Raw genomic sequence first — 27,801 nt, forward strand, 5'->3', positions numbered from 1 at the left:
TGCAAAGCAGAATGGAACTGCTGCCCCGCCCAGTCTGCCATAACTCTGGAGTGCTCTGAGGAAAGCACATGTGTCTCCTGCAGAAAGACAACATCTGTGTTTAACTGTTTAAGATGGGTGAATACTTTCTTCCTTTTGACCGGATGATTCAACCCCTTGACATTCCAACTCACTATATTAAGGTATCTACTCATTATAGTTTGTAAGGGATGTGTGTTGAAGAGTAGCAGTGTGGTATAGACTCCATGTAATAGCATTAAAGGGGAAATGGACAATATATAGTATGTATTCTAAGTTAGATCTATTGCAACTTTTCCAAAAATAACCTAGTTTATTGCCTGTGTTAAAGCAGTCCCTTCCCTACCCGACCCCATTCCCACAAAACTTCCCAAAAACATAAAAAAGCCCAATAAGAACTTCCCATATATCCATATCCAAGACAGCAACTGTATTAAACAGTTGCAAGCTCTCCCTAACTTTAACTAAGCCATCCATACACTTCCTGGCAGTTTTAGCCTCAATCCCACGTTGATCCAAGTGCCTCAAAATAAGGAAGTTTTCATTTTAAGAGTCTACTAAAATCTGTACACAGAAAAAATATGCTGAAAGTAATTGAAGAAAAAAATGAAATGAAACGAATAAGATGGAACTATGTAGTAGCTACGTTATGTGCGCAACGACCATCAGTCCCTGTGTCACAGAAGCGCCGCCCCATGGTAAGATGTCTGTCTGTGTGGTGCTGTTTTGTGTGAGGTAGTTCGTCCGCCAGACCAGAGGGGGACCTATTATTGGTTCCACTGTTGACGTTGTAGTAGCCTCGAATGTAAACAGAGATGAAAGCGCCATAAGCGATTAAAGCTAGGCTATACACAGAACTATGTAGGCTAACAGAACGGCCAGTTAGCCGAACTCACATCAACAAGGAACTACAAAGACAGCATGTTCGTATAAGTGGTATCACAAGTGCAAATAACACAAAAACATTTCCTATGTCATGTTCTCTATAAAAGTGTAAACTAGGAGTATTAGCACGTAGCGCAATGGTGCTAATCAGAGATAGCAGTTTGAGTTTGCCCAAGTTTTGCCGCTATTATTAAAGTTACCGCTCTTCCCTGGTCGGTGATTGTGATAAATTATGCTGATTTGCCAGGAAAGTCACGGCGCCCTGCACTGATGCGAGGTGCTTTTCTCTCCCATCTTTGGTTGTGATTCGTAGTCTCGCTGGGAATAGGAGTGATGGCTTGAAGCCCTGTTGATACACCCTTGACATCACCTCCCGGTACGCCGTGTGTTGCTCGATGACTTTGGGGCGTCTTCGAAGGTCGCCACTGGTTATCCCCCAGGAGGAGCTGGAGGGCGTTGCTGGGGAGAGGGATGTCTGGAGTGCTCTACTTAGCTTGCTGCCACCACTACCCAACCATGGAGAAGCGGCTGATGATGAATGAATGAATGGTTTACTGGATTTATTGTGCCGTCCTTTTAATTTTTTGAAAGAAAGGTGACTGTAAAAGGAGAATTCCACCTAAATTAATTCATTTAATCTCATCTCATTATCAGCTGCTCTTTCAGGGTCGGGTCGCAGTGGCAGCAAGCTACGTAGGGCGCTCCAGATGTCCTTCCCAGCAATGCCCTCCAGCTGGCATTCCCAGGCCAGATTGGACATGTAGTCCCTCCAGCGAGTTCTGGGTCTACCCCGGGGTCTCCTCACAGTTGGACGTGCCTGGAAAACCTCCAAAGGAAGGTGCCCAGGAGGCATCCTAATCAGATGCCCAAATCACCTCAACTGACTTCTTTCGACGCAAAGGAGCAGCGGCTCTACTCCGAGCTCCCTCCGGATGTCCAAGCTCCTCACTCTATCTCTAAGGCTGAGTCTAGACACCCTACGGAGGAAACTCATTTCAGCTGCTTGTATCTGTGATCTCACCCTTTCGGTCACTACCCAAAGCTCATGACCATAGGTGAGGGTTTGAACGAAGATTGACTGGTAAATTGAGAGCTTTGCCTTTCGGCTCAGCTCCCTCTTCACCACAATGGTCCAGTACAACGTCCGCATTACTGCTGATGCTACGCCAATCTGCCTGTCAATCTCCCACTCCATCCTACTCTCACTCGTGAACAAGACCCTGAGATACTTGAACTCTATCACTTGAGGAGTACATTGAGGAGTACTTGAGGAGGACCGGAGGGTGTGCTCCAGTTATTGGGGCATCATATTGCTCAGCCTCCCTGGGATAGTCTACTCTTGGGTGCTGGAAAGGAGGCTTCGACCGATTGTCGAACCTCAGATCCAGGAGGAACAATGCGGATTCCCTCCTGGCCGTGGAACAACGGACCTATTATTTATCTTTGTGGCCGTGCTGAGGGAGGCATGGGAGTTTGACCAGCTAGTCTACATGTGTTTTGTGGACTTGGAGAGGGCTTATGACTGTGTAGCCGGGGCACTCTGTGGGGGGTACTGCTGGAGTATGGGGTACCAGGGGAGTTGCTACAATCCATCTGGTCCTTGTATAACCAAAGTGAGAGCTGTGTCCGCATTCTCAGCACAAAGTCAAACACGATTTTCGTGGGTGACCCTTGTTGTCCCTTTCTTGGTTGTCCCTTGTCTCCGATTCTGTTTGTGATATTCATGGATAAGATCTTAAAGTGCAGCCAAGGTGAGGAGTGTGTCCATTTTGGGAACCTCAGAATTGCATCTGCTCTTCGCAGATGATGTGGTTTTGTTGACTTCATCAGAAAGTGTCTTCTGGCGCACACTGGGGTGATTTGCAGCTGAGTATGAAATGGCTGGGATGAGAGTCAGCAACTTAAAGTCTGGGGTCATGGTTCTCTACCGGAAAATGGTGGATTGCTCCCTCCGGGTTGGGGATGAGTTGTTGCCTCAAGTGCAGAAGTTCCAAGTATCCAAATTAATTTGTATATTTAATTTGCAAATGCAAGTGTTTTCTAAAATTTAACACTATAAAGTGAAAATGGAAAATTCATGGAGTGTTTGTGATGACTCTTTGCAGGTACACCATTTACTCTCCCAAGGATGGACAGCCTTGTATGGACCACGACAGACAGACAGGAGAGGTGTGGCTTTCAGGCTGTTTCTGTGGCATGTTTTTATGATCATAGCCATTTTTAAAAATTGGTCATTTCTGTTCCAGAAATTGCAATTACTTATTTAGGTTATTTTTACTACCCATGAAAAGCCCTCATCTTTTGAAACAGAAGATGGATAACAATCTTGCCAATATGCCAACTAAGAGCCCATTTTAAGTACCTTTGATCCAGGAGATCACTCCTGACTTTTATTTGATTTAAACCTTTTGTCAACCTGGGTATTTCTTGGCAAATCAGTAGGGAAAATTCTTCAAGTCATGTTAATCTCTTGTTTTTTATGAACGCTACCACAATTCTAAGAACTTTATTTACAATAATGACAGAAAAATGGAATAATCCTGGTAGGCTAATGGAGAATTTAGAATGTAACCCCACTGCCATATTAACTAACCAACTCCATCTTTAGGGAGTTGGACCACAGGAGTACACACTCATCAAGATGAAGATAGTTGAACCATACCCAGCAAAACTCAAGTCCAAGGTCTTCTATAGCAGGTAAGACATTTTTTATTAGCTATGTATTTGACAGTAAAGTGGAATATACAAAGCTAACTGAACTCTTGATGAGTTTTCCTACAGGTAAATTCCTGAGTTTGCATGGTGCTTCATCAAAAGGAATTGAATTGAAGTAGTTTCGTGTGTAGCCTCAGGATAATTTGAGTTCATATACATATTATAAACAGGTAATTTTGCAGGAAAGTGCAAAAGCCTAAGCAGGTCAGTCTTGTGTAATTGTTAATTCCGACTTATATCATGTCACAACCACCTTCAGTGGCTTTAAAGGCAAGAACATCTACCTGGTGGCAGCCACTCTACGACCAGAGACCATGTTTGGCCAAACCAACTGCTGGGTGAGGCCAGACTTGAAGTACATAGCCTTTGAGACGGCCAACGGAGATATCTTCATCAGCACGAGAAGGTCTGCCAGGAACATGTCCTACCAGGGCTTCACCAAGGAGAATGGAACAGTGCCAGTGGTTATGGAGATACTGGGACAGGTATCCTGCATGTTTGCTGCGTTCTTCATGATTTGTTTAGCAAAGGTCGGTGTTTCCTACAAATGCTAATGGAAACAAAAGGCCGTGGAAACTGTAACACATAAACATATTGTTGATTTATTAGGATCCAAGGGCGGATTGGTACATAAGTCCTTGAATTTGGGCAGTGCGCCTATCCCATTATGGTGAGGTGTTTTTTTCAGTGTTGATGGACATATGAATGTTGTATGTCCATCCTCCCTTCTCTCTCCTTCCAGGATATACTAGGCTGTGCTTTGAACGCCCCTCTGACATCTTATAAGACCATCTATGCTCTGCCCATGCTCACCATCAAGGAAGACAAAGGTATTAGTCAAGACAAATGTTTCGCAGCACACTTAATGTTCTCTGGAAATTCAGAGCAATTCAAATTCTAAGAGTGAAATCTAATTTATATGTGGATCTCCTATTGTGGCCCTGTGATGGCCTGGGGGCCTGTCCAGGGTGTCTCCCCACCTGCCGCCCAACAACTGCTGGGATAGGCTCCAGCATCCCCGTGACCCTGAGAGCAGGATAAGCGGTTTGGATCCCCGTGACCCTGAGAGCAGGCTAAGCGGAGTTTGGATAATGGATTGATGGATGGATGGATGGATGGATGGATGGATGGATGGATGGATGGATCGAGAGCAGGCTAAGCGGAGTTTGGATGGATGGATGGATGGATGGATGGATGGATGGATGGATGGATGGATGGATCTATCTATCTATCTATCTATCTATCTATCTATCTATCTATCTATCTATCTATCTATCTATCTATCTATCTATCTATCTATCTATCTATCTATCTATCTATATATATATATAAAATCCAGTGAGTCAAGTAAATTCTGCACTGATGTTCGACGAGAAGACCTGGCTTGCAGTCTCTGTTCTACTTCATCCCAAAGGTGTTCGACGGGGTTGAGGTCAGAACTCTGTGCTGGCCGGTCAAGTTCTTCCACACCAAACTCACCCAACCATGTCTTAATAGACCTTGCTTTATGCACTGGGGCACAGTCATGCTGGAACAGAAAAGGGCCCTCCCCAACTGTTCCCACAAAGTTAGAAGCATAGAATTGTCCAAAATGTCTTGGTATGCTGAAGCATTAAGATTTCCCTTCAGTGGAACTAAGGGGCTTAGCCCAACCCCTGAAAAACAACCCCATACCAATATCCCTCCTCCACCAAACTTTACAGTTGATACAATGCAGTCAGGCAGGTAACGTTCTCCTGGCGTCCACCAAACCCAGACACGTCCATCAGACTGCCAGACAGAGAAGCATGATTCGTCACTCCACAGAACATGTTTCCACTGCTCCAGAGTCTAGTGGCAGTGTGCTTTACACCTCTCCATCCGACGCTTGTCATTGTGGTTCGTGATGTAAGGCTTGCATGCAGCTGCTCGGCCATGGAAACCCATTCCATGAAGCTCCGGGTGCACGATTTTTGTGCTGGTGTTAATGCCAGAGGAAATTTGGAACTCTGCATTTATTGAGTCAACAGAGTGTTGGCGACTTTTACGCACTATGCGCCTCAGCACTTGTTGACCCCGCTGTGTGACTTTACATGGTCTGCCACGTTGTGGCTGAGTTGCTATGTTCCTTAAACACTTCCACTTTTCAATAATACCACTTACAGTTGACTGGAATATCTAGCAGGGAAGAAATTTCATGAACTGATTTATTGCAAAGGTGGCATCCTAGGACAGTACCACACTTGAATTCACTGAGCTGTTCAGAACGACCCATTCTTTCACAAATGTTTATAAATGCAGACTGCATGGCTAGCTGCTTGATTTTATACGCCTGTGGCAATGGGTCTGAATGAAACATATCAATTCAATGATTAAGAGGTGTGTCCCAATACTTTTGTCCATATAGTGTGTATATATACCCATCCATCCATCCATTATCCAAACCGCTTATCCTGCTCGCAGGGTCACGGGGATATATATTTAAATACACATATTAAGATATCAATAATTTTAATATTCGCTCGGGTTTGGTTTTTTTTATATATATATATATCTATATATAGATTAGTGGTGGGACTTGATTAAAAAAATTAATCGAATTAATTATGGGCTTTGTAATTAATTAATCATAATTAATCGCATTTTAATTGCATATCGATATTCGACACCAGAAGCGACATTTTTCAATTCAAACAAGTCTTGGTAGATGACTAAATCAATGAATAGACACATACATAAGTTTAAACAACAAAATCCTGTTTATTTTGTTCAAAACAAGTTTGTTTTGGAAAACACAGTACTTTTTGTAACCCCTGATCTTCTACCACTGAAAGTGGTCTACAGTCCACAGCAATCCATTTCGCCAGTGAGTTTGTTAATTTATCAGACGTGGACTTACTCATCTTGGCTTTGAACCCCGTCATCTGGTGGAGAGTCGGTTGGAGACTCTGCTTGGTTGTACTAGGAGCACTAGCGTTAGCATTAGCTCCGGTGTTCGTACTAGCTGCAACGTGTTTCGCATTTAGGTGGTACCGGAGGCCTTAATAAGTGGGGTGGAATGCAAACTCTTCGTTGCAGAGCCTGCACACAACAGTGCTCTTATCTAGGCTTCCATCCGACCGTTTTTTAAACGTAAATTTCTCATCCACAGAGCTAAGCAACGCGGTGTCGTCCATCACATCTGTTGTTAGCATACTAACTTGTTAGCCTAACCTACTCTGCCTTCCGCTTGACTGACGTCACTCGGTGCATCGGTATAATCCGTATGCCAGAAACGAGTGCACTGAGAATCGTTCCGTGTTGACTGGAGTGTAAAAATAAAATGCGATAAAATGCGTTAAATTTTTTTAACGCCGTTATTTTTCCTATAATTAATTATCGAATTAACGCGTTAAAGTCCCAGCCCTAATATATATCTTGCTTTTCCATCACATATTTTTCTAGATTCTATCTTGGTTTATGCCTTGATACTCAAGAAACTAGTTGCAAATCCAGCCTATATATCTCCAGATGTTTGATTTATGCATGACTGAGGCAACACGGAATACCAGAGTAGTTCGGAAAATCTGTCAGCCACTTTTCTGAATAATTATGCTCACTTGAAATTGGGGTGACTTAACACAACATAGGACATTATTCCGACGTAGTATAGTGTTTAAAAAAATACCCAGAAATAAAAGTTGTCTTTTGCCTCATGTCCATCCTTTAATCTGAAATACATATTCATAAGTATGCAGCAGAAATAGCCAATTTTTCTTGACTATCTGAATACTTATGTTTTCCGCTGTTGCTCCCAATGCTCTAGGCTGTATTTCTGCAAAAAAAAAATCTGCACTGTGATTTATATCTCCTTTTCTGGAATCTTCTTGCTTGGGCCAGGGGTAAACTATTTGGATGTCTTGGAATACTTGAAGCCAGTGTTGATACAGAAATTGGAAATTGCCTCACTCTAAAGTCAAAAGGAGAATAGTAATGGTTTCTGATTTTAGGCTTCAGTATAAACAACAGCGTATGTGGACATACACTCTCTAAGAAAAACACATGTACAAACACACAGAAAAACAGAAGCGCTCACATCCAAATGTCCTCAGAGTTCCTCCTTGGTTTTCTTGTGAGTTGCTACAGTGCATTATTGTGGTCTGCTTAGCTAGAGAGGCTTTGTGTGTGGTCACGTGTTTGTTTCTTTGTGTATAGGACGATAGTCCTTGTTAATTTGTAATGTCAGGATTTAGATATGAAAGCTTTGTGATATTCTCTGGATAATGTCCTGTTTTCAAGACTAAGTAGAGCAATAGAGGAAGGGGACTTGGTCTCAGGTTGCATTAGTGGGGTTTTACAGACCTGCCAACCTGTACGCATTTTAGCAAAAGTACGCTGATACGATTTGCCACTCTAAACTACACAAAAAAATCTGCAGAAGCCGACGAGTTCAATTGCATGCGCAGTACTCAAGTCTACCAGCAAGAGGCAGCAGCGTCTAGCCTACCGAAAAGCAAACAAAGAGTTTGACCAATCATAGCGCCAGATTCACCCCCCGCCTTCGCCCAAATATCAAGCGGGCATCATTGACAAATGCGTAATGTCATTTCAGGAGACTGCAAATTGACAGCAACATGCCACTGATTTTATCCCTGTCGTTCCCCCTCTTCCGGCTGCTTACTCAAGTGTGTGTGCATGTGTGCGTGCGTTGTGTCCTAACCAGCCTTGCAGTTAAGAAATTATCATGACTCCAGACAGGGAGAGTGCAGCAGACCCACTAAAAAGAAACGAGTCCATGCTCCCCAAAATTTCTCGCAAAATATCAGGAGCAATGGCCTTGCCTCCGCCCCTTAAAACTGCCGCACCATGCACATTGTGCAATTATGATTTTGACATAAGCCACCAAGGTGCTTCAGGTAATAATTACATTACATTACAGTCATTTAGCCGACGCTTTTATCCAAAGCGACTTCCAATAAGTGCATTTAACGTAGGAAATCAGAACTACTAGTCATCAGAGGTCATAAGTGCATCTTCTCTCTAAACAAGCATCTAAGAGCAAAACCAGTGCTCAAGTAAAAGTGCAAGAAAAGAGTTTTTTTTTTTTTAAATGAGTGAATACAATAAGTGCTAAGAGCAAGTAACAGGGTAGTAGTTCTTGAAGAGGTGAGTTTTCAACCTGCACCGAAAGATGGGCAGCGACTCCGCTGTCCTGACATCAGTGGGAAGTTCATTCCGCCACTGTGGGGTCAGGACAGAAAAGACCCATGACTGGGTCAATCGGCAGAAGAGGCCTCTGAGCGACGGGGCAACCAGGTGTCCTGAGGCAGCAGAGCGAAGTGGTCGGGCGGGGGTGTAGGGCTTGACCATGGCCTGGAGATAGCAAGGAGCTGTTCCTTTCACTACCCTGTAGGCTAGCACCAGAGTCTTAAACTGGATGCGAGCAGCTACTGGAGCCAGTGTAGGGACATGAGAAGGGAGTTGTGTAGGAGAACTTTGGGCGGTTGAACACCAGACGAGCTGCAGCTTTCTGAACAAGCTCCAGAGGTCTGATGGCCGATGCCGGGGCGCCAGCAAGGACGGAGTTGCCGTAGTCCAGCCGAGAGATGACCAGAGCTTGGATGAGCACCTTTGCCATCTCGTTGGTGAGGAATGGGCGAATCCTCCTGATGTTATAGAGGAGAAATCTGCAGGAGCGAGCAACCGATGCAACGTTTGCAGCAAACGATAGTTGGTCGTCCAGGATCACACCCAGATTCCTCGCAGTCGGAGTTGGCGTCATCACATTGTTGTCAGTGGTGATGGCCAGGTCTCAGTGCAGGCAACCGTTCCCCGGGATGAACATCAGCTCTGTCTTGTCCAGATTGAGCTTCAGGTGGTGTGTCGCCATCCACTCCAAGATGCCAGTCAAGCATGCAGCAATGCGTGTCTCTACTTGTGTGTCAGAGGGAGGGAGGGACAAGATCAGCCGGGTGTCATCGGCATAACAATGATAAGAGAAGTCTTGCGAGCGAATAACAGAACCCAGGGATGTCATGTACAGGGAGAACAGGAGAGGACTCAGAACCAAACCTTGTGGAATGCCTGTAGTCAGTCTGTGAGGCTCCGACACAGATCCCCTCCATGTCACCTGGTAGAGCGACCCATCAGGTAGGATGCAAACATTGAGAGTGAAGAGCCTGTGACACCCAGCCCATTGAGGATAGAGAGGAGGATCTGGTGGTTCACTGTGTCGAACACAGCTGACAGGTCCAGGAGTATCAGGACAGAGGCGAGAGAGTTTGCTCTTGCAGAGTTCAGCAATTCTGTCACTGCAAGGAGGGCCGTCTCTGTCAAGTGACCCACTTTGAACCCAGACCGGTTGGGGTCCAGGAGGTTGTTCTGGTGCAGCTAAACTTCGAGTTACAAAGGCCTACATTCCCAGATAATTTTTCCCTTAAATAGGCTACATTTTTTCATTGGGCCTATATGATGTGTGCCTATGTAAGCTGATTCAATTTTTAAGTGAAATAGAAATCCCAAACAGAAACTTGGATTTTATTTATAATTGAAGGTGTTTTAAAATGCAACATATATATATATATTTTTACATTACAGCATGTGTTTCTGTAAATAGTTGAGAATGAAAACATGTTTGTCATGGGTGTGTGATCAGGGTCATCAGGGCTCGCCGTCCCCATCCCCTGATTGGTGTTTCGGTTCACCTGCCCTCGTTTGCCTGAGTGACCCTGATTGCTCCTGATTGCCTGGCTTCACTCACCTATTCCCCTTTCTCCGATTGGCTGTGTGGTTCCTGCGCACCTGTGCCCAATCTCCATCCACTTTCTATGATTGGCTTGTCTGTTCTTCCCCTGTCCTGTGCACCTGCACCCAATCTCCCTGATTGGCTCCCTTATGTATATATTATATTCCCCCTGGTTGGCCGGGGTCCTGTGGGATCGTCTTACAGAGACAGTCACAGAGACACTCAGTTGCCGGATGTGTCGTGTCCTTTTGTGAGCCTTTCCTGCTGGCTGTACCTGCTATCTGTAAGTTTTTGTTGTTTGTTTAAGGCTTTGTTCTTGCCCAGCCTGTCTCTGAGTCATGCATTTGGGTCCTCCATCCCTCCCTCCACCGTGACAGTGTTACAACATACAAAATAAATTATTTCAGTTTTTATTAAATAATTGAATGCAATTCACTTATGGTTATCAGTTTGTTTAAGCACACATACAATGAAGTATTAATCATGAAAAAAATGGTTTTAAGCAGGTGTACTCTAACTTTTGACTTCCACTGTATATTATAATATAGTGCAGTGCAAGTGATATTTTAGAATCGGATCAAATTATACAATTTTGCCTGATCACTTTAATAGTCGAAACTGGAATTATAAAGAATGTGTGTGTGTGTGTGTGTGTGTGTGTGTGTCTCTCTCTCTCTCTCTCGCAGACTGCCGATGCCACACGGAGGGAAAAAAAAACATTTAAAAACTGTGGCTGTTACAGATTCAGTCCCTATAATTAACTCATTCTTACAAGCATGTGATGTGAGACCAATTCGGGCAGAAACCCTTTTCACTACATTCATTGTAGAACACAACTTGCTGTTAGCTGCTGCAGACCATGTCAGACCACTATTTAGGAAGATGTTTCCTCATAGTGAGCTAGCCAAGCAGTATGGCTATGCCAGAACCAAGACGGCCTCCATAGTAAAAACATTGGCCAGGAACGATAAGTGCATTACAGAAGCAATGAAGTGCTCTCCCTTCAACATTGCTACAGATGGGAGCACAGATATGGAGAACATAAAAATGTACCCCATTGTGGTTGGGATTTTTGATGCCAGTGTTGGGAGGGTAGTTGTGATGTTGGTCAAGATTTGTGAACCAAGAGAGTCTGGAAGAGCAATATTTGAATTGCTTGATGGTGAACTGAAGAAAAGAGGCATACCATGGTCAAATTGTGTCGGATTTGCAGCTGATAATGCTGTAGTTATGTAAGGTTTGGGGAAAGGCGTAGCAGCTTTTTTGGAAGGCACAAAATCCACACAGTCTACCTAGTTGGTTGTGCCTGCCATCTGATACACTTAGCTGCAGAGAGGGCATCCAGGCAGCTTAATATGAACATTGACGACTTCCTTATCACCATTTATTACTACCTGGACAAAAGCAAGAGAAAGTCAATTTTACATGACATACAGATGTGTGATGCAGAGGTGAGGAAGATCCGCAAGCTTGCTGTCTTTGGGGCAGTGTGTGAACTGTCTACTGCAACAGTGGTATCCTCTTACTGTTTTCTTTGAAAATGAGGTGGCTGCAGGAAAGAAAAAGAAGACAGAACCCTCTGGTTCCTCCAAGTTGCCAAAGCCTCCATCTGATCCTACCCAGCAGCCTAAATCCCTCACCCTAACGCCCCACCCTGCGCCAAGGTGCAAGCACACCTGGCTTTTAAAAAGAATGGGAGATGATGCTCTGATCAGTTTCATTCATGTTACGCCCAAAACACACATAGATTAAGTAATTAATTAACACACCTGATTAATTAAGAGACTAAGTACGACTCCTTTGCGCCTTGTGCCTTACTTTGTGCCCAGATTATGTGCTGTTTAACTAGTAAAAGTTGATTTGTACATGGTCTAAATGCACTTGTGCCAATGTGCTTTAGACCATGCACTATAGATCACTTAAATAGGGCCCATTGTCTTCAGAAGTGAGAGGTCACCCGCTGTGGCGACCCCTAATGGGAACAGCGGAAAGTAGTAGTAGTAGGCTTTAGATGTGAGAGGGGGTCAGACTTTTTTTTTTAAAGTGTTCTAGTGTATGGTAGGCATAAAAGACCAATATTTACACCTCTATGAATGTTTACTTCACTTTTATGTTCAAATTAGTATTTACATAAATATACCCCGAATCTGAATATACTCCTAAGTGACTATAGCTCGTACTTTATGAAGGGCATTCTCCCTATTGAAGAGCAAAATAGCCTTCCAAGGCAGAACACTGTGCATGTTTGCCTGCCTATGTAAAATCAGCTTCAGTCTTCAATTGCAGCAGTTGAAATGCTCAGTGGTCTGATTTAAGAGTATGGTAGTCCATATCTGTGAAGGATTGCTCAGCATAAAACATCTCCGGACATATAAATTATATGGTGTATATCCCTCTGTGATGCATGTATTCTTTAGGTACAGGTGTAGTGACCAGTGTACCTTCTGATGCTCCTGATGACATTGCTGCCCTCAGGGACATCAAGAAAAAGCAGGTGGGCTCTGTTAGTGATACTGGATGAGCAATTTCTTTTCTCAGGCTCATAGCATGTTCCTGCTTTGCTCATTTTGTTGGTTCCTTTGATAGTCTATGCTGGATGTATGTGTTTTGTAAACGTTAATTTAAGTGATTTTTGATGCCCCTGTCAAGGCCCTGAGAGAGAAGTATGGAATCGAGGATAAAATGGTGTTGCCTTTTGAGCCGGTAAGCCGTTATCCTGAAGTTTTTGATTTCACCCTCCAGTTTTACAACTGGAACAACACAGAAGTTATAACAACAACACAGAAGTCCATACTTTTATATTGCAGTGCACAGCAAAAGCCGATCCCATGTGTCCCACCTTTATGAAAATTTGGTAGTAAACCTTAACATTCTACATATACCAGGTCCCCATCATTGAGATCCCAGGCTACGGAAACCTCTCCGCTCCCCTGGTTTGTGATGAGCTTAAGATCCAGAGCCAGAATGACAGGGAGAAGCTAGCTGAGGCCAAGGAGAAGGTCTACCTGAAGGGATTCTATGAAGGGGTGAGTCCCACAACTACATACACTGCAAAAAATCATGAGCTTAAATACAAGAAATAAACACTGAGTTTGAGGGGAGAAGTACGTAATACTAGTGAAATTATCTGTCCATGCAGCAAGATAATTTTACTTGACAAGAAATCTTAAAATAAGTTGGTTCCAATCTATAAATAAGTAGGCTTGGATAGTGTTCAAAGGCTTGAAATAAGAAGAAAATACTGGTTTTTAGATGAAATTACTTAAGATCAGATTTGTTACAGCACAGTAATAAGTGAAATACACTGACTATTAGCAAATATTATTTTTTTTTATTTCTGATTTTTCCCTTTTTCTCCCAATTTAGTGGCAAATCACTCCTTATTCTAGTTCAAACACCCACCCTCGTACTGTATGCATTCGCCAACTGCCAATTACTGTTGCTTCATTGAATCCAGCCATAGTCGGATCTGACGAGACCGAGGCGCGAACCCCGGTCCCCAGTGGACAGCTGCGTTGACACAAAGCCAACGCTTAGACCACTACACCACCGCGACAGGGGAGGGTGCCCCAGACACAGCCAACACTAAACCATACACGTCAGAGCAGCTGGATGCTGTCAAAAAAATCAAGAGCTGTAAAGATTACTACCAAATTCTTGGAGCTGAAAAACATGCAAATGAAGCAAATAATTCCTAACTCATTTTTTTGCATTCTTAATTTTAGCACACTGAAAAAGGAACAAGAAATCAAATCACTAATTTAAGTGGAAACTACTTAATACTAGTGGAGTATGATTATTCCATTACTTGAAACAAGTTGGCTCATCTTGAAATATGTAGGCCCAAACTTAAAACTAGTCCTTAATCCCAGAGCATACATCTTAAAATGGGAAACTTGATTTTACTGAAATCACAACTAGGGCAAGTGAAATTTCTGTCAACATTTATTGCCAACTCTTTCCAAGTTTGAGCAGTGAAAATCAAAGTGTACTTTCATTTCGTGATAGGTGAAGCATGTTGGGCCATTGAATGAAAATGTATGTATGTAATGCCTTGTGTCATTCTTAAATCAAGCAATTGAACTTGAGTTTGTGTCACTGAATCTTGAAACGAGTTATTTTTTGTGAAAGAGAATGGTATAAATTACAAACCCCAATTCCAATGAAGTTGGGACGTTGTGTAAAACGTAAATAAAAACAGAATACAATGATTTACAAATCCTTTTCAACCTATATATTCAATTGAATACACTACAAAGACAAGATATTTAATGTTCAAACTGATAAACATTTTTTTTTGCAAATATTCACTCATTTTGAATTTGATGCCTGCAATATGTTCCAAAAAAGCTGGGACAGGGGCATGTTTACCACTGTGTTACATCACCTTTCCTTTTAACAACACTCAGTAAGCGTTTGGGAACTGAGGACACTATTTGTTGAAGCTTTGTAGGTGGAATTCTTTCCCATTCTTGCTTGATGTATGACTTCAGTTGCTCAACAGTCCGGGGTCTCCGTTGTCGTATTTTGCGCTTCATAACTCACCACACATTTTCAATGGGAGATAGGTCTGGAGTGGAGGCAGGCCAGTCTAGTACCCGCACTCTGTTACTACTAAGCTACGCTGTTGTAACACGTGCAGAATGTGGGTTGGCATTGTCTTGCTGAAATAAGCAGGGACGTCCCTGAAAAAGATGTCGCTTGGATGGCAGCATATGTTGCTCCAAAACCTGTATGTACCTTTCAGCATTAATGGTGCCTTCACAGATGTGCAAGCTACCCATGCCATGGGCACTAAAACACCCCCATACCATCACAGATGCTGGCTTTTGAACTTTGCACTGATAACAATCCGGATGGTCCTTTTCCTCTTTAGCCTGGAGGACACGATGTCCATGATTTCCAAAAACAGTTTGAAATGTGGACTCGTCAGACCACAGCACACTTTTGCACTTTGCGTCAGTCCATCTCAGATGAGCTCGGGCCCAGAGAAGCCGGCGGCGTTTCTGGGTGTTGTTGATATATGGCTTTGGTTTTTGCATGGTAGAGTTTTAACTTGCACTTGTAGATGTAGCATTGAACTGTGTTAACTGACAACGGTTTTCCGAAGTGTTCCTGAGCCCACGTGGTAATATCCTTTACAGAATGATGTCGGTTTTTAATGCAGTGCCGCCTGGGGGATCAAAGGTCACGGGCATTCAATGTTGGTTTTCGGCCTTGCCGCTTACATGCAGAGATTTCTCCGGATTCTCTGAATCTTTTGATGATATTATGGACTGTAGATGATGAAATCCCTAAATTCCTTGCAATTGTACGTTGAGAAACGTTGTTCTTAAACTGTTGGACAAGTATTTGCTCACGCAGTTGATCACAAAGTAGTGAACCTCGCCCCATCCTTGCTTGTGAACAACTGAGCCTTTCGGGGATGCTCCTTTTATACCCAATCATGGCACTCGCCTGTTTCCAATTAACCTGTTCACCTGTGGAATGTTCCAAACAGGTGTTTTTTGAGCATTCCTCAACTTTCCCAGTCTTTTGTTGCCCCTGTCCCAGCTTCTTTGGAACGTGTTGCTGGCATCAAATTCAAAATGAGTGAGTATTTGCAAAAAAACAGTAAAGTTGATCAGTTTGAACATTACATATCTTGTCTTTGTAGTGTATCCAATTGAATATAGGTCGAAAAGGACTTGCAAATCATTGTATTCTGTTTTTATTCACATTTTACTCAACTTCCCAACTTCATTGGAATTGGGGTTTGTACTACTCTAGCTAATGTATCTTGTTTTAAGAATAAATTACTTAATTGTAAGATTTCCTGACTAATTGAGGCATAAAAGACATATTCATGATCAATTTAAGAATATACCATGATTTCAAAGATAGAAACTAGTAAATAACTTTTAAAACAAGATAATTAATCTCTTATTTCCTGATCTAAGATTTTAAATCTTGGCAAGCACAGAAGAATTTGCAGTGTAGTTCAAAGGTCAGCATGCCTCCGCTCGCTCAATCCCTTCCAAACCATGTACATTTGGATTAGAGAAGTGATAAATGTCAATATCCATTTGTACTTTTGTTAACCTGTCAAGGGGTTGGCTATGTCTCGTCTTACTAACAGTATTTGTCCGTCTCAGTTGTCTACAGACTAGAACAGTAAGAATTAACAGCCATAAAATGTTAAGCACAGAATATATGTATGTTTTCTTTTTTCTTTTCTTTTTTTTTGCTTAAAAATCTGCTAATGGAGAAGTACCTTTTGCCCATTTCAATTTTCTTTACCCCTCAAAAGCTCACTGAATATTAGAATGAAACCAAAGCTAATTTTAGCAATCCACCAAATTTCATTTACATAATGTTTAAAACCTAAAAATACAATACAATGCACTTTACATTAGAATAGAATGTAAAACTTAACATAGAATAAGAAAGATGCATAGAATTTGTATATATACACCACACAAGACGTGTAAAAAAATATTAAAAGGGAGAATGTTCGGCCAAGTACATGTATGAAAGATTGTATGTCAATGTGTTGGGGCAGGATATGGATCAAGGTTGTGGTAATGTGACAGCAGCTCTAACCATGGTTACAACTGGATGAGATTATATTGAATCAAGTATTGATATTATGAGAACTATGGTGTTATTCTTTCCTCAGATCATGCTGGTTGATGGCTACAAGGGGCAGAAAGTCCAGGATGTTAAAAAGCCCATCCAGAAGATGATGGTGGAAAAGGTATCCCCCTCTTCACTGTTTTGTTCAAATGCATTTTTTATGCCTTTACAGAATCATGCTTTAACTGTTAAATAAATAAATAAATATATAATCCAGTGAGTCAAGTAAATTCTGAGATGGTACAAGCCTGTTTCATGCTGTAAGCAATCATCAGCTGTCAATAAAACTACTTAAGGAAAGGACATACCATCTAATGCCTCGTCATGTGCACATTGTCCAATAGGGAAGGGAGAGGTGCAACGTACAACATTTTCAAAAACATGTGATCGCTAACGGTCCAATTTGGGGGGGGGGGTATTTGTCTATTGTCATGATTTACACTGCTATAAAAAATAAAGGGAACACCTAAAAACACAATATAGACCTCGATGAATGAAATATTTCAGCTGAAAGTCTTTATTTATTAGACAGAGGAATGTGTTTAGAGCAAAATAACCTAAGAATGATCAATGGAAATCAAAATCATTAGCCCATTAAGGTCTGGATTCAGAATCATACTCAAAATCAAAGTGGACAATGAGAACATAGGCTGATCCAACTTCTGTGGAAATTCTTCAAGACGATTCAAAATGAGGCTCAGTAGTGTGTGTGGCCTCCACGTGCCTGTATGCACTCCCTACAACGTCTGGGCATGCTCCTGATGAGACGACGGATGGTCTCCTGAGGGATCTCCTCCCAGACCTGGATCAGGGCATCGGTCAACTCCTGGACAGTCTGTGGTGCGACATCGCGTTGGCGGATGGTACGAGACATGATGTCCCAGAGGTGCTCGATTGGATTCAGGTCTGGGGAACGTGCAGGCCAGTCCATAGCATCAATGCCCTCGACATACAGGAACTGCTGACACACTCTGGCCACATGAGGACGAGCATTGTCATGCATGAGCAGGAACCCAGGGCCCACTGCACCAGCATATGGTCTGACAATGGGTCTGAGGATCTCATCCCGGTACCTAATGGCAGTCATGGTACCTCTGGCTAGCACGTAGAGGTCTGTGCGGCCCTCCAAGGATATGCCTCCCCAGACCATCACTGACCCACCGCCAAACCGGTCATGCTGAAGGATGTTGCAGGCAGCAGAATGTTTTCCACAGCGTCTCCAGACTCTCTCACGTCTGTCACATGTGTTCAGTGTGAACCTGCTCTCATCTGTGAAGAGCACAGGGCGCCAATGGCGAATCTGCCAACCAAGATGTTCTCTGGCAAAGGTCAATCGGGCTGCACGGTGTTGGGCTGTGAGCACAGGCCCCAATTGTGGACGTCGGGCCCTCATACCATCCTCATGCATTCTGTTTCTCACTGTTTGAGCAGAAACCTGCACATTAGTGGCCTGTTGAAGGTCGTTTTGTAGGGCTCCGGCAGTGCTCCTCCTGTTCCTCCTTGCACAAAGGACCAGATAGCGGTCCTGCTGCGGGGTTGTTGTCCTCCTGCGGCCCCCTCCACGTCTCCTGGTGTACTGGCCTGTCTCCTGGTACCTCCTCCATGCTCTGGACACTGTGCTGGGAGACACATCAAATCTTCTTGCCACAGCACGCATTGATGTGCCATCCCGGATGAGCTGCACTACCTGAGCAACTTCTGTAGGTTGCAGATACCGCTTCATGCCACCTCTAGTGGTGAGGGCACTAGCAAAATGAAAAACTAACCAAAGATCGGCCAGAAGAGATGAGGACAGGCAAATGGTCTGTGGCCACCACCTGCAAATCCATTCCTTTTATAGGGGTTGTCTTGCAAATTGTCTAATTTCCACCTGGTGGAAATTAGACAATTTACAAACAGGTGAAATTGATTCACAAATCAGTGTTGCTTCCCAACTGGACAGGTTGATATCTCAAAAGTGTGATTGACTCGGAGCTACATTGCATTGCTTATGTGTTCTCTTTATTTTTTTGAGCAGTGTGTTTGTAATTACAAAATAGGTGCTTATGTCTGCAACTACTGGCCAATTCATTCCTGTTATTCAATGTGGATATTTCTGGTTTGCAAATGAATCGGCTGCCAATGTGATGGCACATTGGCAGCTGATGAGTGCGCTATGCATAAAACAAGCTTGTACTGAAATGCATTCAAAGTTTTTTTCCTACATCTATCTTAATATTCCGCACCTCATTTTGTTGAGCACTTGTATCTACACCATTGATGGTTTCTGGAAAAAAAAAACCCCGCTATGTATGTGTGTGTGTGTGTATATATATATATATATATATATATATATATATATATATATATATATATATAACTTTGTTAAAAGACACACTCAATGGTAGGGAAAGTGCTCAACAAATGAGCAAATGTGTGTATGTGTGCATATGTATGTATGTATGTATATGTATGTGTGTGTGTGTGTGTATAGTATGTGTATATATATATATATGTATATATACATACACACACACACACACACACACACACGTGCATGTACACTGCAAAAAAAACATGAGTTTAAATACAAGAAATAAACACTGAATTTGAGGGGAAAAGTACTTAATACTAGTGAAAGTATCTGTCCATGCAGCAAGATAATTTTACTTGACAAGAAATCTTAAAATAAGTTGGTTCCAATCTATAAATAAGTAGGCTTGGATGACTGTTCAAAGACTTGAAATAAGAAAATGCTAGTTTTTAGATCAAATTACTTAAGATCAGACTTGCTATAGCACAGTAATAAATGAAATACACTGAGTATTAGCAATTTTTTTTTTTTTAATTCGGATTTTTCCCCTTTTCTCACAATTTAGTGGCCAATTGCTCCCTATTATAGTTCAAACACCCACCCTCGTACTGCTTGCATTCGCCAACTGCCAATTATTGCTGCTTCATTGAGTCTGGCCATAGTTAGATCTGACGAGACCGAGGCACGAACCCCGGTCCCCAGTGGACAACTGCATTGACACAAAGCCGACGCTTAGACCACTACACCACCGTGTCAGGAGAAGGTGCCCCAGACACAGCCAATGCTTAAACCAGTCATGTCAGAGCAGCTGGATGCTGTCAAAAAAATCAAGAGCTGTAAAGATTACTACCAAATTCTTGGAGTTGAAAAAGATGCAAATGAAGCAAATAATTCTTAACTTAATGTTTTGCGTTCTTAATTTTAGCACACTGAAAAAGGAATCAGAAATCAAATCACTAATTTAAGAGGAAACTACTTAATACTAGTGGAGTATGATTATTCCATTACTTGAAACAAGTTGGATCATCTTGAAATATGTAGGCCCAAACTTGAAACTAGTCCTTAATCCCAGAGCATACATCTTAAAACAGGAAACTTGATTTTACTGAAATCACAACCAGGACAAGTGAGATTTCTGTCAACATTTATTGACAACTCTTTCCAAGTTTGAGCAGTGAAAATCAAAGTATACTTTAATTTCGTGATAGGTGAAGCATGTTGGGCCATTGAATAACATATATATATATATATATATATATATATATATATATATATATATATATATATATATATAACTCACTGGCCACTTTATTAGGTACACCTTGCTAGTACCGGGTTGGACCCCCTTTTGCCTTCAGAATTGCCTTAATCCTTCGTGGCATAGATTCAACAAGGTACTGGAAACATTCCTCAGAGAGTTTGGTCCATATTGACATGATAGCATCACGCAGTTGCTGCAGATTTGTCGGCTGCACATCCATGATGCGAATCTCCTGGTCCACCACATCCCAAAGGTGCTCTATTGGATTGAGATCTGGTGACTGTGGAGGCCATTTGAGTACAGTGAACTCATTGTCATTTTCAAGAAACCAGTCTGAGCTGATTCGAGCTTTATGACATGGCGCGTTATCCTGCTGGAAGTAGCCATCAGAAGATGGGAACACTGTGGTCATAAAGGGATGGACATGGTCAGCAACAATACCCAGGTAGGCTGTGGCGTTGACACGATGCTCAATTGGTGCTAAGGGGCCCAAAGTGTGCCAAGAAAATATCCCCCACACCATTACACCACCACCACCAGCCTGAACCGTTGATACAAGGCAGGATGGATCCATGCTTTCATGTTGTTGACGCCAAATTCTGACCCTACCATCCGAATGTCGCAGCAGAAATTGAGACTCGTCAGACCAGGCAACGTTTTTCCAATCTTCTATTGTCCAATTTTGGTGAGCCTGTGCGAATTGTAGCCTCATTTTCCTGTTCTTAGCTGACAGGAGTGGCACCCGGTGTGGTCTTCTGCTGCTGTAGTCCATCTGCATACACTCACCGGCCACTTTATTGGGCACACCTGTCCAACTGCTCGTTAGCGCAAATTTCTAATCAGCCAATCACATGGCAGCAACTCAATGCATTTAGGCATGTAGACATGGTCACGACGATCTGCTGCAGTTCAAACCGAGCATCAGAATGGGGGAGAAAGGTGATTTAAGTGACTTTGAATGTGGCATGGTTGTTGGTGCCAGACGGGCTGGTCTGAGTATTTCAGAAACTGCTGATCTACTGGGATTTTCATGCACAACCATCTCTAGGGTTTACAGAGAATGGTCCGAAAAAGAGAAAATATCCAGTGAGCGGCAGTTCTTCGGGCGAAAATGCCTTGTTGATGTCAGAGGAGAATGGCCAGACTGGTTCGAGCTGATAGAAAGGCAACAGTAACTCAAATAACCACTCCTTACAACCGAGGTATGCCGAAGAGCGTCTCTGAACGCACAACACGTCGAACCTTGAGGCAGATGGGCTACAGCAGTAGAAGACCACACCGGGTGCCACTCCTGTCAGCTAAGAACAGGAAACTGAGGCTACAATTCGCACAGGCTCACCAAAATTGGACAATAGAAGATTGGAAAAACGTTGCCTGGTCTGATGAGTCTCGATTTCTGCTGCGACATTCGGATGGTGGGGTCAGAATTTGGCGTCAACAACATGAAAGCATGGATCCATCCTGCCTTGTATCAACGGTTCAGGCTGGTGGTGGTGGTGTAATGGTGTGGGGGATATTTTCTTGGCACACTTTGGGCCCCTTAGTACCAATTGAGCATCGTGTCAACGCCACAGCCTACCTGAGTATTGTTGCTGACCATGTCCATCCCTTTATGACCACAGTGTTCCCATCTTCTGATGGCTACTTCCAGCAGGATAACGCGCCATGTCATAAAGCTCGAATCATCGCAGACTGGTTTCTTGAACATGACAATGAGTTCACTGTACTCAAATGGCCTCCACAGTCACCAGATCTCAATCCAATAGAGCACTTTTGGGATGTGGTGGACCGGGAGATTCGCATCATGGATGTGCAGCCGACAAATCTGCAGCAACTGCGTGATGCTATCATGTCAATATGGATCAAAATCTGAGGAATGTTTCCAGTACCTTGTTGAATCTATGCCACGAAGGATTAAGGCAGTTCTGAAGGCAAAAGGGGGTCCAACCCGGTACTAGCAAGGTGTACCTAATAAAGTGGCCAGTGAGTGTGTGTGTGTGTGTGTATGTATGTATATATATATATATATATATATATATATATATATATATATATATATATATATATATATAAAGCCTTGTGTCATTCATAAATCAAGCAGTTGAACTTGAGTTTGTGTCACTGAATCTTGAAACAAGTTATTTTTGTGAAAGAGAATGGTACAAATTGCTACTCTAGGTAATGTAGCTTGTTTTAACAAATTACTCAGTTGTAAGATTTCCTGACTAATTGAGGCATAAAAGGCATATGCATGATCAATTTAAGAATATTCCATGAATTCAAAGATAGAAACTAGTAAATAACTTTTAAAACAAGATAATAAATCTCATATTTCCTGATCTAAGATTTTAAATCTTGGTAAGCACAGAAGGATTTGCAGTGGTGTGTGTGTGTGTGTGTGTGTGTGTGTGTGTGTGCGTGCGCATATATATATATACACACACTATATACAGTGCATCCGGAAAGTATTCACACCCCTTCACTTTCCCCACATTTTGTTATGTTACAGCCTTATTCCAAAATGGATTAAATTCCTTTTTTTTCTCATCAATCTTCACACAATACACCATAATGAAAAAGTGAAAAAGGTTTTGTAGAAATTGTATTAAAAATTAAAAACTGGAATACTGCATGTACATAAGTATTCACACCCTTTGCTATGACACTCAAAATTGAGCTCAGGTTCATCCCGTTTCCACTGATCATCCTTGAGATGTTTCTGCATCTTGATTGGAGTCCACCCAGAGTAAATTCAATTGATTGGACATGATTTGGAAAGGCACACACCTGTCTATATAAGGTCCCACTGTTGACAGTGCAAGTCAGAGCAGAAACCAAGCCATGAAGTCAAAGGAATTGTCTGTGGACCTCCGAGACAGGATTGTATTGAGGCACTGATCTGGGGAAGGCCACAAAAAAATGTCGACAGCTTTGAAGGTCTCGAAGAGCACAGTGGTCTCCATCATTCGTAAATGGAAGAAGTTTGGATCCACCAGGACTCTTCCTAGAGCTCGCCACCCAGCCAAACTGAGCAATTGGGGGAGAAGGGCCTTGGTCGGGGAGGTGACCAAGAACCCGATGGTCACTCTGACAGAGCTCCAGCGTTCCTCTGTGGAGATGGGGAAAACCTTCCATAAGGACAACCATCTCTGCAGCACTCCACCGATCAGGCCTGTATGGTAGAGTGGCCAGATGGAAGCCTCTGCTCAGTAAAAGGCACATGACAGCCCGCTTGGAGTTTGCCAGGAAGCACCTAAAAGGACTCTTGGACCATGAGAAACAAGATTCTCTGGTCTGATGAAACCAAGATTGAACTCTTTGGCCTGAATGCCAAATGTCAAGTCTGGTGGAAACCAGGCACCTGTCATCACCTTGCTAATACCATCCCTACAATGAAGCATGGTGGTGGCAGCATCATGCTGTGGGGATGTTTTTCAGCTGCAGGAACTGGGAGACTAGTCAGGATCGAGGGAAAGATGAATGGAGCAAAGTACAGAGAGATCATTGATGAAAACCTTTTCCAGAGCGCTCAGGGCCTCAGACTGGGGTGAAGGTTTACCTTTCAACACGACAACGACCCTAAGTACACAGCCAAGACAACAAAGCAGTGGCTTCGGGACAAGTCTGTGAATGTCCTTGAGTGGCCCAGCCAGAGCACAGACTTGAACCCCATCGAGCATCTCTGGAAAGACCTGAAAATAGCTGTGCAGCGATGCTCTCCATCTAACCTTACAGAGCTCGAGAGGATCTGCAGAAAAGAATGGGAGAAATGCCCCAAATATAGGTATGCCAAGCTTGTAGCTTCATACCCAAGAAGACTTGAGGTTGCAATCACTGCCAAGGGTGCCTCAACCAAGTACTGAGTAAAGGGTGTGAATACTTACATATGTACATGCAATATTTCAGTTTTTTATTTTTAATAAATTTGCAAGAATTTCTACAAAACCTTTTTCACTTTGTCATTATGGGGTATTATGTGGATTGATGAGAAAAAAAAGGAATTTAATCCATTTTGGAATAAGGCTGGAACATAACAAAATGTGGGGAAAGTGAAGGGGTGTGAATGCTTTCCGGATGCACTGTATATACACACAAACACACACATGTATATCTACTAGTAATACTTTTTGCTGCTCCTGTTAGGGGTCGCCACAGGGGATCATCTGTTTCCATTTCTTCCTGTCTTCTGCTTCTTCCTCTTTCACACAAGCCACCTGCATGTCCTCCCTCACCACATCCATAAACCTCCTCTTTGGCCTTCCTCTTTTCTTCTACCCTGCCAGCTCCATATTCAGCATCTTTCTCCCAATATACCCAGTATCTCTCCTCCACACATGTCCAAGCCATATCAATCTGGCCTCACTTGCTTTGTCTCCAAACTGTCAAACCTGAGTGGTTCCTCTAATATACTCGTTCTTAATCCTGTCCTCCTTCATCACTCCCAATGAAAATCTTAGCATCCTCAACTCTGCCACCTCCAGCTCCACTTCCTGTCTTTTCGTCAGTGCCACTGTCTCCAAACCATATAACATAGCTGGTCTCACAGCCATCTTGTAAACTTTCTCTTTAACTCTTTCTGGTACCCTTCTGTCAAAAATCACTCCTGACACTGTGTGTGTGTGTGTGTGTGTGTGTGTGTGTGTGTGTGTGTGTGTGTGTGTGTGTGTGTGTGTGTGTGTGTGTGTGTGTGTGTGTGTGTGTGTGTGTGTGTGTGTGTGTGTGTGTGTGTGTGTGTGTGTGTGTGTATATATAGTATGTATATATTCAGTTGAAATGCGTGTTAATTCATCTAACGGTAATGGCTTCTTATCTGTTTTCTGTGGCCTTTTAGTGTTATGATATGACTTGGGTTCACTTATCTGTCACAGGGTGAAGCCATGATGTACATGGAACCTGAAAAGCAGGTCATGTCGCGGTCATGCGACGAGTGTGTGGTGGCCCTCTGTGACCAGTGGTGAGTGCACCATTAGTCTTACCTAAATCATTTTTTTGTAATTGTTTAATTTTTTTGTTTAAGATCAATACTTTATGGGATTAGTATGGGATTGCAGAGGGTTAAAATAGAAATGGCTATTTAGAGAAATCCTTTGATCTGACTGAAGAATGCACATGTAGCTACGTGATTTGTAGTAAGAAAATGTATTGGCTCCAACGTTCAAAAAGAGATGTTATAGGGAAGAGAAGTTAACGTGTTCCTTTTTGTGGGTGCAAAGGTGGGTTAACTTCAGTTTTTCCTCTCATTCAAGAACTACTACCCTGTTACTTGCTCGTAGCACTTATTGTATTCACTCATTTAAAAAAAAAATTAAAATCTTTCTTGCACTTTTAATTTAGCACTGGTTTTGCTTTTAGATGCTTGTTTAGAGAGAAGATGCACTTATGACCTCTGATGACAAGTAGTTCTCCTGAATTCCTACGTTAAATGCACTTATTGTAAGTCACTTTGGATAAAAGTGTCGGCTAAATGACTAATGTAATGTCATACGTGCTGAAGTCATAAACCATGAAAAGAGTCAGTCAGCAGCAACTGTCATTTTTAACAAAAAATCTAAGAATTTCAGAATGTCTTTTCCATGACATCAGCATTGTCTGATGCGTTGCTTACCAACATGGGGATCACCAGCTCGAATCCCGGTGTTATCTCCGGCTTGGTTGGGCGTCTCTACAGGCACAATCACAGTTGGCTGTGTCTGCGGTGGGAAGCCGGATGTGGGTATATGTCATGTTTGCTGCATTAATGCCTCCGCTGGTTGGTCGGGGTACCTGTTCGGGGGGGGGGGGACTGGGGGGAATAGAGTGAGCTTCCCGCGCGCTACGTCCCTCTGGCGAAACTCCTCACTGTCAGGTGAAAAGTGGTTGCTGGCGACTCCACATGTATCGGAGGAGACATGGTAGTCTGCAGCTCTCCCCGGATCGGCAGAGGGGGTGGAGCAGTGACTGGAACAGCTCAGAAGAGGAGGGTAATTGGCCGGATACAACTGGGGAGAAAAAAGGGGGAAAAAAAAGTCTGATGCCCTGCTTTTGCAGTAATCCCTGTGATGCTTTTGTACTATTAATGGCAAGCATAAAAAGACTTGTGGTAACTGTGCTTGCATTTTAAAATGCCTCAGTCTTTCTTTGAAAAGAATTTTGTTATTGTAAATGTCGTGTTGACATGATTGACAATAATGACATTAATGTCTTTTACAGTTCATAATGTTTTTGGGAAATCTTTAGTTAGACCTGAAGTATTAGTGCACCTTCTTTGTATCTCATCTGGGCAGTCTTTAACTAGAATCAGTGGTAATGGTTAATTCTGTAATATTTCTTATCTGTCTTTCAGGTATCTGGACTATGGAGATGAAGAGTGGAAGGCACAGACTAACAAAGCCCTCAAGTCTTTAGAGACGTAAGATGATTCCTACATTATTAAGATTCATAATTATAATACACTTTAATTGCTTATACATTTTCAAAAAGAAAATATTGACCCTACAGAATCAGACCACAATGAAAAATATAGCAAGTAAAACCCCAATGCTAGAGAAATATAATGGTAACAACAATAACAAAACAAAGATGTGATCTAAGTAATATCCGGGATAGTAACTGCAATAACAAAATGAAAAATGGAAAAAAATGGTGGACATCCACCATATTTGTAACCTTTTTGTTTTAATAATTAAAAAAAAAATTAAGTCAATCCACCTGCAATGCCTTTCAGCCCACACCATGGGAAATGTTAACCAACGCATATGACTTAATTAATAGAAGTGTCCTATGTATACATGTATTTCACTTTTGTTGTAAGCAGTTTGACTCAGCTAAAACTCAAGTGCAGACGTTGAGTCTGTTATCTTGTCTTGTCCTGAAAGTAGATGAGCTACATACTTTGTCTGACTGACTGACTTATAGCAATGCAACATCCTGTCCTTAGACCCTTGCATTGGATAAGGAAAAACTCCCTAAAAAAACCCTTTAACAGGGAGAAAAAATAGGAAGAAACCTCAGGGAGAGCAACAGAGAAGGGATCTCTCTCCCAAAACAGACAGACGTGCAACGGATGTTGTGTGTACAGAATAAAACACAATTTGTAGAATACAACATTGAAAGAGGATATCAGAATTATAATGGAATTATAAGATATATGAAGAATATGATGAAGATACCAAGCAGTGTACAGACGCCACCAGAACAGCCTAGGACCTGAGCCACGTTACCACCATCATCATGTAGACCTGGCAGGAGGACAGACTACACATGTACATGGGGGAGACTCATATCACACCATTCACATACACAGGAGAAGAGACAGGAAAAACATTAAATGTC

General features: G+C 42.5%; 1 protein-coding gene across 1 annotated transcript in view; it reads left to right on the forward strand.

Annotated features, from left to right (window-relative positions):
* Nucleotides 1-27,801, forward strand: part of LOC130116610 (leucine--tRNA ligase, cytoplasmic-like) — an 85,640-nt gene that overhangs the window by 10,403 nt on the left and 47,436 nt on the right. The window contains exons 8-17 of the mRNA XM_056284575.1: nucleotides 3,009-3,072; nucleotides 3,512-3,600; nucleotides 3,878-4,103; nucleotides 4,361-4,448; nucleotides 12,739-12,815; nucleotides 12,971-13,024; nucleotides 13,207-13,347; nucleotides 16,980-17,057; nucleotides 25,359-25,444; nucleotides 26,813-26,878. Coding sequence (XP_056140550.1) covers nucleotides 3,009-3,072; nucleotides 3,512-3,600; nucleotides 3,878-4,103; nucleotides 4,361-4,448; nucleotides 12,739-12,815; nucleotides 12,971-13,024; nucleotides 13,207-13,347; nucleotides 16,980-17,057; nucleotides 25,359-25,444; nucleotides 26,813-26,878 — 969 coding nt within the window. The remainder of the gene's footprint in view (nucleotides 1-3,008; nucleotides 3,073-3,511; nucleotides 3,601-3,877; nucleotides 4,104-4,360; nucleotides 4,449-12,738; nucleotides 12,816-12,970; nucleotides 13,025-13,206; nucleotides 13,348-16,979; nucleotides 17,058-25,358; nucleotides 25,445-26,812; nucleotides 26,879-27,801) is intronic.

This window comes from Lampris incognitus, chromosome 8 (genome assembly GCF_029633865.1).
Source record: "Lampris incognitus isolate fLamInc1 chromosome 8, fLamInc1.hap2, whole genome shotgun sequence".
NCBI classification, from domain to species: Eukaryota; Metazoa; Chordata; class Actinopteri; order Lampriformes; family Lampridae; genus Lampris; species Lampris incognitus.